This window comes from Myiozetetes cayanensis, unplaced genomic scaffold, assembly GCF_022539395.1.
Source record: "Myiozetetes cayanensis isolate MyiCay16 unplaced genomic scaffold, myiCay2020 scf42, whole genome shotgun sequence".
Classification (NCBI taxonomy): Eukaryota; Metazoa; Chordata; class Aves; order Passeriformes; family Tyrannidae; genus Myiozetetes; species Myiozetetes cayanensis.
Genome location: NW_026087654.1, coordinates 909,894 through 927,871, shown reverse-complemented (window position 1 = coordinate 927,871; position 17,978 = coordinate 909,894). Strand labels below are relative to the sequence as shown.

General features: G+C 42.0%; 1 protein-coding gene across 1 annotated transcript in view; it reads right to left on the bottom strand.

Moving 5' to 3' along the window:
* Nucleotides 1-394: 394 nt before the first annotated feature.
* Nucleotides 395-17,978, bottom strand: part of RNF150 (ring finger protein 150) — a 114,000-nt gene continuing 96,416 nt past the window's right edge. Inside the window, exon 7 of the mRNA XM_050330624.1 lies at nucleotides 395-7,704. Within this exon, the coding sequence (XP_050186581.1) occupies nucleotides 7,586-7,704 (119 nt within the window). The 3' untranslated portion in view covers nucleotides 395-7,585. The remainder of the gene's footprint in view (nucleotides 7,705-17,978) is intronic.

Genomic DNA, 17,978 nt, shown 5'->3' with positions numbered 1-17,978 from the left:
AGCTGATCAAGCAAGGGAAGAGCAGCTGGATGACCCCTCACAATGGTGCAATTCCCACTGAGGCATGGCAGAGCAGTCATCTTTCAAAGCTGTTTTAACACATCATGCCCAGTGTCTGGGCTGAGGCTGCAGCTCTCCCTTAGGGTAGCAGAGGCATTTACCTCTCACACAGCTGCTGCTTTCTGATCAGAAGCAGCTGAAGGACAGAGGGAACCAGAGCTGGAGTGGTGGCACGAAGGCCAGCCTGTCACTCGGGTCCCTTCCCACTGTACCTTCTGCCTCCTGTGGATGCCAAAGTCTGCAGTGGGGGAATTAAAGAAGAAGCAATCCACAAGTTTCACACATTGGGAAATTCCAGTCTTACACAATCTGTTAGAAAATACATACGACACAGTAATCAGAATCATTTTATTAAAAAACTTGCAATAAAATTCCTTGGAATTCACCATCTTAACTTTGAGAGTTGCAATATTTTACTAGTACATAATAACACAGTCTCACATATTTACCTTATAGTCCTCTATATAACAAAAATAGCCATGTTGTACTACTGAATAATGTTTCCAAGTATTAGCCTCAACATTTCGGTACTTCCCCCAGCTGAGTCACTGTCCATGCTCTTTAGCATTTACAGTATCTAACAAAGCAAGAAGGAAACAAAAAAAATAAAGTGTGTGTCTCATGATGTCAGGCAAATCCCTTTAAGATGGTAGTTCTCTGACTCCCACATTTTTCAAGAGATAAAGTGCATTGGAGAGGAAGATGTACACATTATAAAATATCAACGAAGAGTTAAAAGTATATTTGCAAGACTGTACAGAAAGTAATGCTAGGGAAAAAAAAAGGCAAAAAAATGCTTCACAAACTGCTACTGCACAGTTTTGGCAGCAAGTCACAGGTAGCAGAGGGAGAGGGGCAGAAAAAAAAAAGCCAACTACAAGAAAAAGAATGGCCCGTGCAAACGCCACTGTGTGGCTTTGCCATGGCCTTTTGGTAGGTGTTTCCCAAACCAAAGTGCAGCTGTCTGGACAAAGGAATTTTTTTTTGTTTGTTTTTTAATGTGGAGACGAAGGGTCGTTTCCACAGTCCAAAGAAACCCAGTGAGGTCAGCCTGCAGAAAGCGACTGCCTCACCAGCACAGCTTCAGTCAAACACCACTCCCATCCTCAGGGAGCTGCAGTGGAGTGTGACAGCATTGTATTGTGACAACCCTGTATCGTGACAACCCTGTGGCCTCCTGGCTTGCTGGGGCTGGTGGCCCTGCTAGGCAGAGGAAGGGGGATGAAGCCTCCCAGTAAATCCGCTCCTGCTGCCCAGAGCAGGACTGATTACTTTGGAGAATTTCACTGGGACGGACCATTGTCTCCAAACTGGAAATTACTTCAGTAAGCTGTGCACTGATCCATATGGTGTTTATTTCATTTGGGATTTTTCTTCCCTTTATAACATTGGCATTTGCTGGTACAGCTCTGCCGCGTGTGAGAAGAGACACGGCTGGAAAAAGCTTTGTAGCCATCACTGAAAACCAGGATACCGCTGCTCTGTTCTTAACCGCATACAAGTGGGATGCCACATTTTTTTGGTTTGCTTATAAACTACTCTAAATAGAAATAATCCTCTTCTGGAAATGGATGGAATGTATATTTTGACAAGTACAAAACCGTTTTAAATGTTCACTAAATACAAGGAACATCTTGGTATAAAAATAACCGACCCTCCCACCCACTATCCCCTCTTTATATTTCTAATTATAAAATGGTACAGTCATTTCAGGTTCCTAACATGAAACAAGAAGTGAGGATGGCATTACGTACACATAAAAAACATTTAGATATTTGACATCTGAAATAACTGTATACATTCAGAGCAAACAAGCATCTTGATCTGGCTATTGTTTTTAATGCTACACAGGACCAAAGAATCAAGAAATAAACAGGAAAGGGAAAACGCTGAAAATGCTGTTCCTCCTTTTTTTTCCCTGTCCTTACTTCTTTTCCATTCCCTACAGAAAGAAATATCTTCCACCAATTCACAATTAAAATACTTGAGAGAGACAAGATTAATTTCAGATGGAAAATTAAGCCGTTGGCTTTTCATTCAAAATCCACAGCATCTTTCATTCATCTTTCTTCTCTATTTCTCCCTTTGAAATAGAGCTCCTGCTCAGAAGGTTTTTTTCCTTGAAGAAGAAATGGAAAGATAAAGGGACCAAGCGGGTGTCCAGCCCAGCGGGGGGAGCGGAGCGGCAGAGGGGCAGCCTTTGCCCTCGCCCTCCCTCACTGCCCCAGCCTGCAGCTGCCATCTGCTACACAAACAAATCCCAACTAAAAAGTCCATCTGGCATTCCTCTTTCTGCGAAACTATCAATTAGTTCAGGTAACAGCTTGGGAAATTAAAAGAAGTGCTTGTTTTGGATCAATTGTCCCTATTTAAAAAGTCTGTGAAAACAACACCTCCAACCTCATTTTCCCTCACCCCTAAGATATTTCGTGACAATGTGTTTTGCTGCTTGTGCTAAACCAAGCTGATTCATTGTTGTCACGCACACACACTCTCACATTTTGCATCTATAAAATAAATGAGTCCATATGGGCTCAGTGTTCCTCAACAAAGCTGTGCTCCCGGTCAGCACTGGCCATGAAGAAGCTTGGCTGCCTTGAACGTGCTGAAAGCCCACGGCCTGCCTTTTTTTAAGCCCTGGAGCTGAACTTGGGCCGGCTCCTTTCCCTCCTCTGATCTGCTGCAAGAGATTCCAGCAGCACAAAACACAAAGAGAGGAAGCAGTACCGTGCCAGTTTGATCCCACGTTCTCCTTCCCTTGCAACAAAGGCTCATGCAGGGGCAAACACTTGTGAGAAGGGTTGGGAAGGAACTGGCTGGATTTCTCTGCCGTTTTAGTCACATGAAATGGATGCACCCAAACAGCAATGCTCTTCTTGCAATGACTTCCTCGGGATTTGATCCAGAGGTCATTAGTGAGATCCAAGGGACCACTTATCACATGTGAGTTCAATAATTTATTTTTCCAAATTGCCTCTATAAACCCCTTTTCTTAAGTGCTACAATCTCCCTCAAATAAAAGGTCTAAAAATGACAGCTGCTTCTGTTTTCACTACACAACAGCTTCCATACCCATATCAGTGCACTTTTATATGCATACATGGCAATTCTACAGAGTGCTTAAAGAATGAACTGCAGTCCTATGATTGTCCTGATCTCAGTTTTCAGGCTCTAAAGCAGTCAGAAAATAAAACAACCCCAAAAACTCAGCAAGTGCCAGATCTGTATCCCCACCAGAACTAGTCAGCTGTGGGGAGGGGATGTAGACCCAGTGCCTTGCACATTTGCATGCACACATTAGGTCATTTGTGATTGCAAAATTCTGCCCACATAACGTTTTATGAATCCTACCTATTGAATAGACCTTTGGGAAGGCAGCTTAGTGCAACCCAAGAAAATCCAAGAATACTTTAAGCCAGTCTCTATCTGACCGAGTTTCATCCTGCAACACAGCCCGAGGGATGATGAGCCTCACTAAGGCAAAGTCTTCTCCCACCTACCACTTGCTCATGGAAAAGAAGAGAAAAGAGCCTCAGATGACAGGATAGGAATTTCTGGGAGAGACACAGGATCAGTTTAATGACAAGAGTGCCTTTCCCTGAGAGCCACACGGTCCCCTGCCCACTGGCCCTGTGCAGTAGGTGACCCCCCTGCCCAGTCATGGCGTCAGCCCTGCAGAATTACATCCACTTGTTGTCAGAGGGCACCAGAGGATTTTGTTTTTTCCTGGCAGCCTGCTAAAGGCTGCTTTCCCTTCTGACCAGCCAGTGCTGTGTCCCAGGCATCTGAATCCCATATATTTAAAGCCCAAGCTTAGCAGGTAGCAGTACCGAGGACTCACACAATGCTCAGGATGGGACTAACCATGTTCAAAGCTGCAAATCTGGAGGTTTAATTTTACCTTGTGAGGAATCTCAGTGGAGACACTCATGTAAGCAAAAATGTGCATGGGCATGCAGCTATGCAGAATTAAGGCCTTCACACATGTTACAAACATACATCAGGGGAGGTTTTAATATTTATAAAGCACCTTGAATTCCCAAGGCAGTTCACAGTTCATAGGTACAAAGAATATTGTCAGCCAGGTCCTGTTTAGGAGAATGTTTCCATTTGACACAGGGGCTTAATTACGCTCATAGAAGACCTACTGAAAACAATGTGATTTTGGTACAAGTTCAGAATTAGTTGTAAGTGCTTTTTTAAAGAAGGACGGAATAGAACATTTATTTAAGTGCTTTCCTAAGTTCAGGCTTCGGTGATGTGTAACCTGGCTTTGCACTCATTATGACTCAACAATGCTCAGAGCTGCAGGACACTTGAGGACAGGGACGGAAAGACATCTTCCCTGAGCGAAACTGCAGGTAGAACTTGGAAAACAAAAGCAGAAAGACTCCTGACCCAGATTTGTTGGGACGTCTCTTCTGAAAGACCACAGCACATGGTGATATGTCAAAACATCTCACCCAGCCTGATACCCTGCCTCTACCAGTAGTGGTCACCCATGGATGCTGAGAGACCAGATCTAGGATGGGATACTTGAACCCTCTAGAAAATCCTTCATTAACTCCCAGAAATATGAGCAGGGTCTCAGTGATGCCATCTCTGTGATGCCTCTGAGCACAGCTCCCTTTAATGATTTTGCTGGACAAAGGACACAGCCTGCTATCAGCTGGGAGTTTCACCTCCTGCCTTGCTTTTCCACAGAGCTCTTTTTTCCTCTGCTGTGCTGTGGGTGGCTCCGCTATGGCAACAGCGAATTGGTCAGTCTATCCATTGAGATTAACTTAACTCTGTTTATGAAATAAAAATGAAGACTTTGCAACAACTTCCTGTGAAACCCGAACAGTTTGGCCAGGAGCTTTTAGTCTGTGTGCTGAGCTACAGTGGGTGTATGTGAAAGGATTACTGACAACTCGGACATCGTGTTCGTGATGTTCCTGTGACATGTAGCACCCAGGCTCCAGCACTGGAGAAGAAATTGTACCAATGCTTGTACTTTCTATAGGGAGCCCTGCCTGTGTATAAGCAGCTTCACTCCTTCCCCTGCAGTCATTTGAGATGAATTTTGTTCCTGTGTCAGTATTTGGTGTAAGCACCACTTAAATCCCATTTCAGCATTATTTGCAGAGCTTTAAGTGGAGCTGATGCAGTACCTCGTGCAAACTCTCTTGTGTAGGGGTCAATTTCAGCATTGATGCGTCAGGTCTTTTCTACCGCAGCAAGGAATAGAAAAGACATTAAAGAATAAAGAAAATAAGATTACAGAACCACAAATATTGTCAAGACTGACCTAGCTGCACCTTCTGGAATGATCTCTAACTTTCTTTTTTAACCAAGAAGGTTTCCAGCTGCCTGTATGTCTTCAGTTGAAAAGAGATTTTCAGTCACATGGCTTCTAAAGATGTAACAGCACATTTCTGCATCTTTTTCATAGAATCACAGAATAGTTTGGCTTGGAAGAGACTTTAAAAACCATCTTGTTCCAATTCCCCTGCCAGACTAGGTTGCTCAAAACTCCATCCAATCTTACACACTTCCAAGCATGGGGCATCCATAGCTTCTCTCAGCAACCTGTTCCAGTGCCTCACCACCCTCACTGTAAGAATTTATTCCTAATAGCTAAAATAATCCTGCCCTCTTTCAGTTTAAAGCCTTTGCCTCAAGATTACCCTCCAGTTTAGGGACTAGGAACATAAAACAAAATTAAGCTATAAAATGAACTGAGTTCTAAATGGACAAAAAAGGATGGAGAATAATTTCTCCTTCTTCCTGTACTAAAGAAGCAAGTCAGCCAAAATTTTAGTGATAATTCTAAACACATTTGTTCCTGAATAAGATCTGACAAACACAAATTTTCACTGGAAGTTGGTTTCCCCATCTAACAAGTAAATCCACGAGATTAAATATAGCAAGAGTTCCAAGAGTTGCATTTTGAGATTCTGCCATGACACCATAAAGTCAAAATGTTTGACCTCCATGGAATTTTGATGTAAGATGAATTGTTGATTCTGTGGACTTACTCAGGAAGCAGTAATGTTCAAATCATCTGACTCTCAGCAGAAACCATGTACTCTTGTGTAACAGAAAGCCAAAAGTGCTTCTTCACAGCTGAGTATTTTGACTGAAAAACTGAATCATGCACTGAAAAAATAACAATAAGCTTTTACCTGGAAAGCAGAGCTCAAGATGAACTAAATGGTTATGTCAGGGCGTTATTATTTAGGTGTTTTGATTTATGTTAGTTCTTTTTATCTTCCAATTCCCTCTCGAAAATCCCTCCCCAATATATTTTGGTATATCTATCTATATACAAATTGCAAGTATTCCATTATGCTTCTGACAGTGTTGACTCTGGAGGGCAACAAATCACCTGAACTCTTGTGCTGCAAAACAAGCAGACAAAAACTGCTGTGAAATGCACTAAGGGAAAGGACCCAAAACAAACCAGGAGTTAAACATTTCAGCCAGCTGCCTCTTGCTTCATTAGCAATTTCTGACACTGACAGCAGCATCTCCAGACCCTTTGTAAGAATATTGTCACCTGCGTAATGCAGAGCTGTTAATGAGCAGCCTCTGGGACACCCCTCAGACACTCCTTTAGCTCAATGATTTGACTTTAGTCTGTGAAACTAAGAAAAGACACGATGTTAGACTAGATCTTTTTTTTTCCAGCTACTGAATTGACTTGAAGGAAGGCCACTAATGTACTGACAGCTGCTAATAGCATAAAATATAGCACAGGACTAAACGGATGGAGTGACGCTCTGAGCTTTTCTTTCTCTCCTTCAAGATGTACGATACTTCTCTAGAACAGAGCTCTATGTAAAAGACAACATAATGCAGTTTTAACCCAAATCTCAGCAATCTCTGTTAATTCAGAGCTCTCTTACAAATAAAGACCTTCAGAACATTTCCAAGCCTTCTACTTCATGAAAGCAGGCTTCACATTAATGCAGGGTGCAGGTGCACCATCCTTCTGAAGCCATGTATACTTCATGCAGAAACAACAAGGCAATGATATATCCTGGTCAGATTATGAAGTGACCTGCAAATGGGAATTCAGATTTCTCGACTGAACTCTTGAAAAACCTGGGGTCAGTCAACACAAACAGAGTGCCTATCCATAACAAACTATAAACAAACAAACAAACAAAACATATATCTTTCAAAAAAAAAAAAAAAACAACAACAAAACCTCAATTGAACAAGTGTAGAAAACACTCAAGCTGTTATTTCAGTTGCGTATTTACGAGCCACTGAAGAGTTCCATGACCTCTCTCAAGCACGTGGGTAAACTGGAAGCGTTCATCTCCCGTGGGAACCAAACAAGGGTATGTAGATGATGAAACCGCATCCAGGCAGACACAACTGTTGCTATTGCTTTTCGTGACCATCTCAGAATGGAGTGTGCAGGAGTGACAGTGCTCTGGAGGCATGTGCATGACTGGTCCAAATCCTAGAAAGCTGACTCGGTCCCTCCCTGTGGCCCTCCCCTGTAGTTTGGTGTTGGATCTCTGTTTGTTTTTCAAGATTTCACCTCTTCGCAGTCTTGATCAGTGGAAAGCTCCACATCAGACAGTCCAACCTCCATTGCCATAATCAGTGAAATATCTGAATCACTGCTGACCGCTGGCTCCTGTTCATCTGTGAGGGTAGAAAAGACAGGAAAAGGTAATGTCTTTCTGTTAGTGTACTACAAATTTTTAGTTCTGCAGGTGGAACCCAGAAGTTTCCCCACCACTGAGGTTGTGATTAGAGTTGAAACTTTGCTTTTATTTGATATCTGCCAAAAACATTTCTAAAAAATATCACAAAGTTCAAGCTATCATAGTGAGCAGCATGATGACAAGGAGCTTGTACAGGTAACACTTTCTTCTCCTCTTAATCCTCCCAGGGGCTTTTCATCCAGATCCTTCATGACCTTCCTCCCACCATCTGAGCGTTTCCCTCCCCATCCCTTTTCACTTCCTCAATTTGGCATCATCTTCTCTCTCCACAAAGGCAGCAAGTTAAAGACAAAGTCACAGACACCTGGTGGAGCAAGTCAATCATCATAAGAACATTCCTAAAAGGAAAAAAATCTGCCTAAGCCCTCATCAGGTGACAGAAGCTCTGTTAGCAGACACTTTTAGGCAGGCACTAGGCTGACATCTGGAAGGAGCAACACAGGCATCGTTAGTTCTGCCTCAGGACTTTGGATCAGGCTACCTGCCTTCTCAAGTGCCCTCTCTCATCCTTTTCCAGTCTCTTTCATATTCACTCTTTCCTCTGATTTGAAGATACCTTGCAGGTTCTTGAACCAGGCCGAAGGGATGTCCCTCAATCCACTATGACCCCAAACACACTGAGTCATATTATTGACTTCTGCCAAACTGCAAATCCCATCAAGATTACAAGTGCAGGAAGAGCAACTTGCTTTTGTTTTGATCCCACAGCACTTACTATGTGTATATTTAGTAGCAGATAAAGCCAACAGATTCTAAAGGACTAAAAGCTAATTTTCTTTCAAGAACAATCAGTAGAAGCAAAGCACACTGGAACTCTAGGGAGATTTTCAAAGACTCAAAACCCCCATAGGTGGCTGAATCCCTGAGAGAAAAAGTCGATGGTTCTTATTTTCAAGTGGTTTAATTACAGTTATGGTATTTATACGGTAGCAATACAATGTATTTAAATCTGGTGCAGTTTTTCCTTTACATATTTTATTTTTCAGACAATAGAAGCAGAGCCTGATTGATGCTAAAGACTCTGAAAGGTAAAAAACAGTACAGTGAGCTAGGAAAATAATAACTCCTCACAGTTTATTCACTAGATGCTTAGTGAGCACAATTAGTCACCCACCTCACAAGAGCTGCATGATTTGTAAATCTGTTTCAGAGAAAAAAACCCCTACATGTGTTTAGTTGTGCTGGGATTAGACATCATGTTCTACAGAGAAAGCTTGAATGGGGTCTGCATTATTCGAACGAAAGAACCAGTGCTTTCCTTTACAATTCTTCCCATTTTTCGCCCTGGATTATTTTTACACTTTCCTGATTGCAGGTTAAATAATTAATGCATACAACATCTTTACATCTGTATCTTTTTTCGCCTTTCAATATGACAGTAGTAAACATTTCTACTCACTTCTGACTATGTTTCCACTGAAAGGTGGAGTAAGTATTTAAGAACTGAATGATACATCCTACAGACTTCACTGGGCTCAACTGCATTGAACCTTTAGGTGAACTGCTAGATCCTAGAGTATAACAGTGCATCTCATACACCTCCAGCACAAAAAGCATCACGTGTAGTGGAAACAGCTCCCTGAGCCAGAACAATGTGGTTCCAGACCACTGGATTATTTATCATTCCTCTATAACTAATAGGATTCTTAAAAATAATGAAAATTATGCTTTAAATGTTGACCTAAGAGCAAGTTTATATTTGCAGGACAGAGTCCCTGAGGCTTAGCCATGTTAAACAGCCACTTGGAGCACTCTTGAGAGCCAAGGTGATTTCCATCTGAACTGGCTGGGCAGGAAAAAAGGTCTGGCTGAATGGTGACAGCCAGATGCACACTCAAGACTCAGGCAATGCTGCCAACACCAAATGTCAAAATGTCAAATGAGAAGTGTTTGTGGTGCTGATATGTTATTTCAAGAACTGTTGTTTCCTCCAGGGTTGCATAGCTGAAAAAGATCTCAACTGAGTCCAAGACATGAAGATGGGACAAAAGCAGATTTGCAAATGTCAGACCAGGGTACAGGAGCACCCCCTTTCCAAATCAGCAAACTTTAGTTTTAGATTAAACTCCTATACAATTATTCAGATTCTTGGATCTCAGTCTTTGCAGACTGTGGGCTTTGTAGTTTGTCTTCTTAGGAACTGTAGTGCAGGTTGGTAGGAACAATGAATAAAGATCCTAAAAATGCTCTGGCATTGCTTTTCCAGCACTGTGAAAGAGCCTAGAAACAGGAACACTCCACCTTCCTGGCTTGCTAATAGTGCAGAGGTTCAAAACTCTAAAGCTACAGCCTTCCACTTCAGCAGAGTGGGGAGAACAACCTGGGCATCCCTATCCTTACAACTTCCATCTCAGGGAAGGTGTCAGCGCTCATGTTTCTTTGGAAGATGTAGACAACACAAGGAAATGAATGCATCCCTCAGCATCACCTGCTGGCTCCTGTAAACCCGAGTCCTACAACTGACTGACCCCAACACGCACAGGAAGAAACTCTGGGAGGCTGCAGAAGTCATAGCAGACACAAATCAGCTGTAGGTAACTGCAAGGTCTGCAAACTGCCTCACCGTGGCTCCCCCACACAACAAGGGCTTGCTAGACTCTGCTGGTTTGTTTTTTGGTTTTGGTTTTTTTTTTTTTTTTTTTGGCTGGCTTCTCCATAATGTGAGCCAGGAGAGGTACTGTTATTTGTTAAAGGTAAGCAAACCTCAACTATACTGCAAGTGCCAGGAGCTTAGCCTGCATTTTGCACCTCTGGTTTTTAGATCCTATTTACAATGACAAAGCTTATACAATCACGCAGCTTCTGCAGAAGATGCCTGACTTCCTGTTAACAATTTCTATGACCTTTTTGCAAGTTTTTTGTAATCTGCTGTTTTTGTTAAAGCCCTGAAGTCAGGTGAAGATCTCACCTTTCGGTGAAGATCTCAGCTTTCACTTAAAAATAAATGAAGCTTAAGAAGCAAAAAGGAAACAAATCTCTAATTTCGAGACAGATTTTATGTTGGAATATCTGACTTTTGATTTTAGATGCTTGAGACTGGCAATCCTGTCTAAGAACACACACTGTAATACTTCCACCATGTTTTACAGCACTTCATGCCACAGGCATAAAGCCTTTTGCTTAATGAAGCAAAAGGCACATCCCAAGCTGCTTTTCAGCCTGAGTGCTGGTGCCTACAGCGGGGAACTGTAGACCTCACTGCCACATTCCTCCCATGTCAGTGAAATGCAATACACCACAGCAAGCTGCCTGTCCAGACAGACTTTTTCCACTCACTTATATTTCCTGACACACATTCGTTTGAGAGATGAAATAAACCAAATCCCTTCTTACTTTAAATTTAATTATGTTAGTGCAGGAAGAATATTACCACGGATATGGAACTGCCCTACATAACAGCAGCACAGCCCTTACTTCTTGAAAAGTTCACTAAGTGATGTTTATACTTGAATATTATTGCAATCAAACAAGAATGAAAGCAGCTAGTTACTCTGGTGCTTTAAAAACAGTAAGACTGCACACTAGTAGTAATTATTTACTGCTACAGCTACTCCTAACTCTTGGAATAACTCTGCAGCTGCTGTACACTAATAAATATTCCAAAAGAAAGAGGTCAGAAGATGGGTTTCTAAGAATTTGATACTGTTTGCAAGAGGCTTGTGAGGGAGCAAAGCACTCAACAGTGAGTGAAAAAACATTCCTCTGCCATGCAAAGGTAAGCATACAGGCATGGGCACCAGTTGAGATCTTTTCCAACCTAGTTGATTCTGTGATTCTGTGACTACAAAACAAAAGCTTCTCAGCACTGAAGATATATAAGGTTTGCCTAAGATGGCACTTTTTTCCTTCTCTGGACCTTTGCTATTACACCCATTTGGGCACAAGGAGATGAGAACTGCCACCAAGTGTGTAATTCATCTACTGAAAGTGTAACTAAAGCCAGCAAACTCCTATTCTTGCGGATTAAAGACACGGGTCACAGCAATAACCCATTCAGTTTGGCGTCAGTCTGTCTTGCCTCATTTATTATCAGCCCTCCATGAACTAATCCAGCATCCTCAGTCCTTCTCTGCAAGCAACTGAACTCTGCACAGAGCTGTGCAGTTGCTAGTGGTTTTCTTAATCTTATGACAGTGACAGGAATCAAGGGGTAAGAAAAAGCTGCTACCGAGCTGCTGACTGAGGTGTGACCTATTTGTGTAGCTAAAAAGTCGAGTATTTAGCATAAGAAGCAGGTCCTGCTTTGCACAGGTCTTCTGTTCTTGATGGTAGATGTAGATGCCCAGCTTAGAGGTGAAATGACTAACTATTGATTTTTTCATTTAATGAAATACTGTGCAAAATTTATCTGTTGTTATTTCATCATTAACTAGCAGAAAAGTGGGACTCTGTCTAAAACCTTGTTTTAGCAAAACTTGGATTTGATTTCACTACTCATTTCACACACTCACTACTGTGAAATATACCTTATTTCAGAACTCCTCAGTTTCTGAAGATAGAATTAAACCAAAACATAAAATCCCTGGTGACAGTTATGCTCTCAGATGTAGACAAACACCTAAAATGCATGTGTTAACATGAACCTTATTCCAGTCTGGGGCTCATTTCTACTAAAAAAAAAGCATTCAGAGGTGTCTAGAAGGATTTTGCTTCAGAAGCAACCAGAAATGTGACCCATCTTCTAGAGCTTCAACGACCTGATAGAAAATATGTCCAAAGTCATTAAAGGCACTGATATGGGACCTTTACCAAAACACATTCTGCTCAGCTTGAAGCTGCAGTGAACTGCCAGTGCAAGCAGTGCTATTCTGAATTTGTTTCCAGTATCAGAACAACCAGAACACAATTCATCACATTTGATTTATGAGAGGGAGAGAGACATATCCAGAGTCCTTTATTTTTCTTTGTCTGCCCAAGAATGCACTTTACCATTACAGAGTTTATTGTTCCCTCCTACTGCAGCCTTGCCACAGCATCACTTTGCTGCTTATAGTCTAAGAGGAAGAGCATGATCTTATGAAGTTAGTACTTCAAATGGCAACTCCTTGCACAACAGTACCAATTAAACTTATTTTATCACTAAGACCCTCTCTTTTAAAAACACTACTGATTCTTAAAATTACTCTCAAATTAATCAACCCATACTTCTCATTGGGTCATTTTATAAGTAAATCTCAAATTCCTTCCATATCATCTCGAGACTTGTAACACTCCAGAATGGGCCATAACTGCACTAACAAAACATAAAAGAAAATACATGGAAAAAATTGCCTATAAAATCTCTAATGCAGAAGAAGCAGAGGAAATATGTTTGAGAAGAAAAGGGTTATAAAAACCCCTGTTACTGATGCAGTCCTTTTGTCCAGATGCTAATAAAATGGATGAAGAAGTTTGGCTGGCTACAACTGAGAACAAAATACCAGGGAAACACTTTACTGCTGTTCCCCAGCATCAGAGAGAGATTTATCTGAGCAGCAAGGGGAAAAAGTACTTGAGCATGGTAACTGCTTTTGGAAGAAAAGGTTACAGTCTTTTCCATAAATAACAAGCCAGAGCTCTGTGAATGTACTAATGGCAACAGGGCTTCTTCCAGGGGGTAAAAAGCAGATGACGTCTGAAACACAGTGCAAAGAATACCCAAACATCAGCACAAAGGGAAGAACCACATGCCACGACTGGGCAAGATTAATTCAAGATGACACTTCAAAAATGTGTTTACCTGCACCAAACCCCTAAGTGGCTGAGAGATGTGATAGATGGGCCTGGATATGACATAAAACACTAGAGATTGACTCCCCCAAAGCAAACTTGCTTTTTTTCTTATTACTGAGTAAAGGGGTAACAAACTTTCCTCCCTGCTTTCTCCAAAAGAAAGGGGAAAAAAACCAATCTGTCCAAATAAGGACATATGGTATATAACACAGGGAGCACATAACAAAAACATTGGGAGAAAGCTGAGCAAAAAGGGAAGAACACATACCAGATGTTATTGCATGGAGGCACTTGGACACAAATGGCTGGAAAAGTAGAGGTTTTTGTTTTTTTTCATTTTATATATCCTTCCCAACAGGGCTTCCAGACTCTTAAACCTTTGCCAAGCTGCTTTTCCTTTCTCTCTCCAAGCCTTTCCACTGTCTGGAAGGAGAAAGGGACAGTGGGATGCTGCTGTGGACTCTCCTTTACTGTTCACCACTGGCCATCCTCAGTGCCCAAAAACTGCACCGGATGCACCTCTGCTCAGGGCAGCATGTTTTTCTGATTCCATAGAAAGCTTTGGAAATAAATGCAAATGTATTTCGTTCAATGTCCAGACTGCTAGAAATTATCATTATTTAGAACCTGCAAAATTATTTATGTATTTGATTGAAAATCAGAAAATGACATCTCCCATAAAAAGGGAAAAGTTTAAAAAATACTGATGCACAGGGTTGTAACTACATGACAGTTTTGATTCTCAAGTACCTTAGCTACCTTTGGTAATATGTTAAATGGCCAAAGATCTTTAAATCTGAAAGAATTTGGCTATTTGTAGTAAGATCCTGCCATTTCTTACACCACTCTAAGGACCCTAAGAAACATTAAGTCCTCCATTTCATGTTAAACAAAAAGTCTAATTCAACTCGTCACCAAATTCACTCATAAAAAAAGTCTCTTAAGCCCAGACTGAACTAAAATCATGATGATTGTGCAGTCCCAAGCAGTGCTAGAAACACTTCATGTGCAGGTATTATTCTCCTATCGCTTCTATTATTCTTCCATTTAAATTCTCTGTATGCAGACCTGGTTTCTGACCTAGCTGAAGCACAGTTCTATGGACCAGCAGCACAACAGAGCCAAGTAGTGGAAGTCCAACTCCTCTTGCCTAGCTCACCACCCTGCCACCTGTCCTGAATCAGTTCTGCTAGTCCTTTGATTGGCCAGCAAACAAAAAAAGCCTGCAAACTCCCTTGGAATCATTTTTTGCTAGGCACAGCTCAGTCACAAGGTAAGTACTGCAGCCAACTTCAGGAAGGAAGGAAACAGAAAGAGGAAGGAAGGGAAAGTACCTCCTCTTGCATTCAACAACTGCAAGCTGTCCCTGCAGTAACCCTGATGTTATACATCTAAAACTTCAGGTGTGGCATGGGGACTGCTTTTTTTAACTCGATTTTCTTAACAGCTGCTAAATGACCGAGGCTCCGTGGTGTTAACTGCAAAACAACGAGCATTAAGTGATAAAGTTACCCAAAAAATCATGCTTTGTCATGTTAATGGTGTGTGAGGGATACTGCAAAGATTATCCCATTAGCCAAGGGGAGGCAGTGGGGAGACAAACACCCCTTGAGCAGTGAGCAAACGTCTTTGGCCAAGCTGCCAGCCATTTCAAACTCTGAAGGGACAGCAGGTGTGTGACAAAGGCAGAGTTAAATGCTGTATGTACTAGCATGTGTTCTACACTATGTGGCCTATTGGCAGGTTGTCGCGATAAAGAGACTTTTACATCCAAGAAGTATAATCACGCAATTTAATCCTGTGCATCTCAGCTTCCATGGGCTATACTAGTCACTGCTATTGTGGCTGAACTTTCTTATTTATATTTCAAAAACCTGTGTCAGCTCTGCTTCCTGCAAGCCTGGAAGAAGGAAATTACAGCCTGTCTCAGACACATAATGGATTGAACGAACAAGAGTGTAACGGTAAGAGAAATTTCAGTTCTTGTTCTGTTCCTAAGAAACATCATAAGGAACATCAGGAAGAAACATCCTTTGATGGGGTGATTTAGAGATGAACTGGCCAACACCACACAATGCCCTCAAAGCAGTCATGCTGGAGAAGTATCTCAATACCCCCAAGCAATATTAAACCAGAAGACTCAGTGTAAGGTGTTGGTTTCCAAAACCTTTTTCTCTGGTCATGCTGCAGAGCTGGGACCTCTCCTTGGGGGACTCCATGGCAGATGCAGCTGCATATTGCCATCTGAGATTGCTCCTCCTCAGGACTGCAGGTCCATGCTGACCCCACCTGCTCCCAGCTGGGAGGAACAAAGAAAGGGATGCTCATCCCAGAGGCACCTTCCTTCCTGCTGCGGCAACCCAAGAGCCTGTCCCAGAGCACCTGCTCAGTGGTGGCCAAGGCTCAGCAGGGTCTGCTGGCACACAGCATGGCCTAGGGGAAAACGGTAACCCATCCCTGTGATCTTTGTTTAACATCTTCAGCACAGCTGGATCCTGCAAAGGTAACCAGGACCGTGGTCCTCCTGTGAAATGGGAATGCTGCCTTCGGCACTCAGGGAAATGCAAGAAGGGGTGACTGGTGCTTGGCAAAGCAACCTACCAAAGGCACAGAATGAGACTAGGGCATGGAAGGGGACCTGCAGTATTTCTTCAGGGATGTTAGAAACTTATCACTCCTACTTCAGGAAGTAGGAGTGATACTCATACTCCTATTCCATGTACAAGGTGGCTACTAACCAGTGAAAATCCACACTGGGGCAACTAATTCTGAGCGACAATTGGAATATAAAGTATTTCTGCCTAATCACTATGAACTGCTTCCTCAATTGCAAGTATGCATACAGATATAACAGAAGATAACAGCTTGCTTCCAAGACAACTCCTGTTAATTTTTAAATGAGGGGGTTGGAAAAGCTCATGTTAGTCTGCCTGAGTTTGTCATGACAGCATGTGTGTGATTTTGTCTGATTCTCCCTCATACACACACAGAGAAAGCACAGCCCTGATCTTCACTGAGCACTGACAAACATTTGAGTTATTACCAACTTCTGGAGCTGTCAAAAATGCCTCCTTTAAAATATTGAAAAAACCTGGAATACTTGACTATTCTCCGATTTTTTATCTTCTCTCCAGTCTAAGTGATGATGTTGTTTCAAAACAATAGCAAGAAAAAGAACAGACAGTGCAGAAACCACAGTTCAAAATAGCTCCAGTGGAAAAGTATCTTTAACTCATGGACTATTGCTCTATACTGAAAGGGGAAGCTGTAGGAGACTTGCACTGCAAGGGATGTCCTGGGTAGTTGAGTCTGTTCTCCACTATTGTAGTGGCTGCATGATATAATTCCTTTCAGATTTGCTAGCAATTAGCATCATTCACTGCACAAGCTCCCCAGCTACTTAGTTCATCTCTCTGCCAGTGCAGAACCACAGATGGGTGGCAGTTAAAAGCTGTAATACCTGATTTTCAAAAGAGCCCTTCATGCAACACCAACCCACAGAGATTTCTTTTTTTTTTACATCCTATGATGACAGATGAGTTCAGCTGCTAATGCTCATTTCTCTTAAACCTCACAAGCCTGTAAAACCTTGAAACACATTTCATATTCCAGTGTAATGATGCAGCTTTTGAATAGCTTTATTCCAGCTCTGATATTCCCCTAATCAATAGTTTCACTATCAGTTCTCTACCTACACTTGCAGGACAGTTCTTTGATTGGGAAGCAAACCTGACCACGGCCCCCAACAGCAAAATGGGAACTTTTGTACTTAAGATTTCCTAAAATGAGAACTTCTCACTATCTGGATGGCCTGTGTAACAGGAAGGTCCTTGTGTGCCACTGGGCAGCTGATGCTGTGGGTCAGCATTTTGCAGGGGGTGCAAAATGACTCAGACTGCTGCTGACACTGACGGATTGGCAGGTAGGAGATGACATTGTCAGTGCTGGTAGGATCTATAAATCTCACATAACTGTGACTGAGTACTAGCAGGAAAAGTAAAGTTGATCTGTGCAGACAGAAGCAGCCCGTAGTTTCCAGCAGGAACATGTCTACCAGAACTTCCTGGAAACTTAAACAGAACCCCCTGATTTAGTTGGTCTATGTATAGATGGTCTTCATTAGTTTAGAAATAATAAAAAAAACCCTAACTCAGTGACTGTATCAAAACCTTTTCTCTTTGGAAAAGTAAACTGGTTCAATGTCCTTTGCCTCTCCTTTAGGTTGCTTCCACAGTTTGCTTAAAGGATTTAGCAATACTTCTGATCTGACCAAAAGCATTCTACAGGAAAGAAAAATGAGCACACTCAAAACCCACCACTATCACATGAAATGATGATTGAAATATGACTAGGAGGTATACAGAACCACTGCCTGTTTGGAGCAGAATTGTCCAAAATGTTACTTGTGTCCTTGTAGCAGGGCTAATGCACCAGATAAAATTCTAACAAGCTTGTCTGTGTATACAGAGGATACATGAG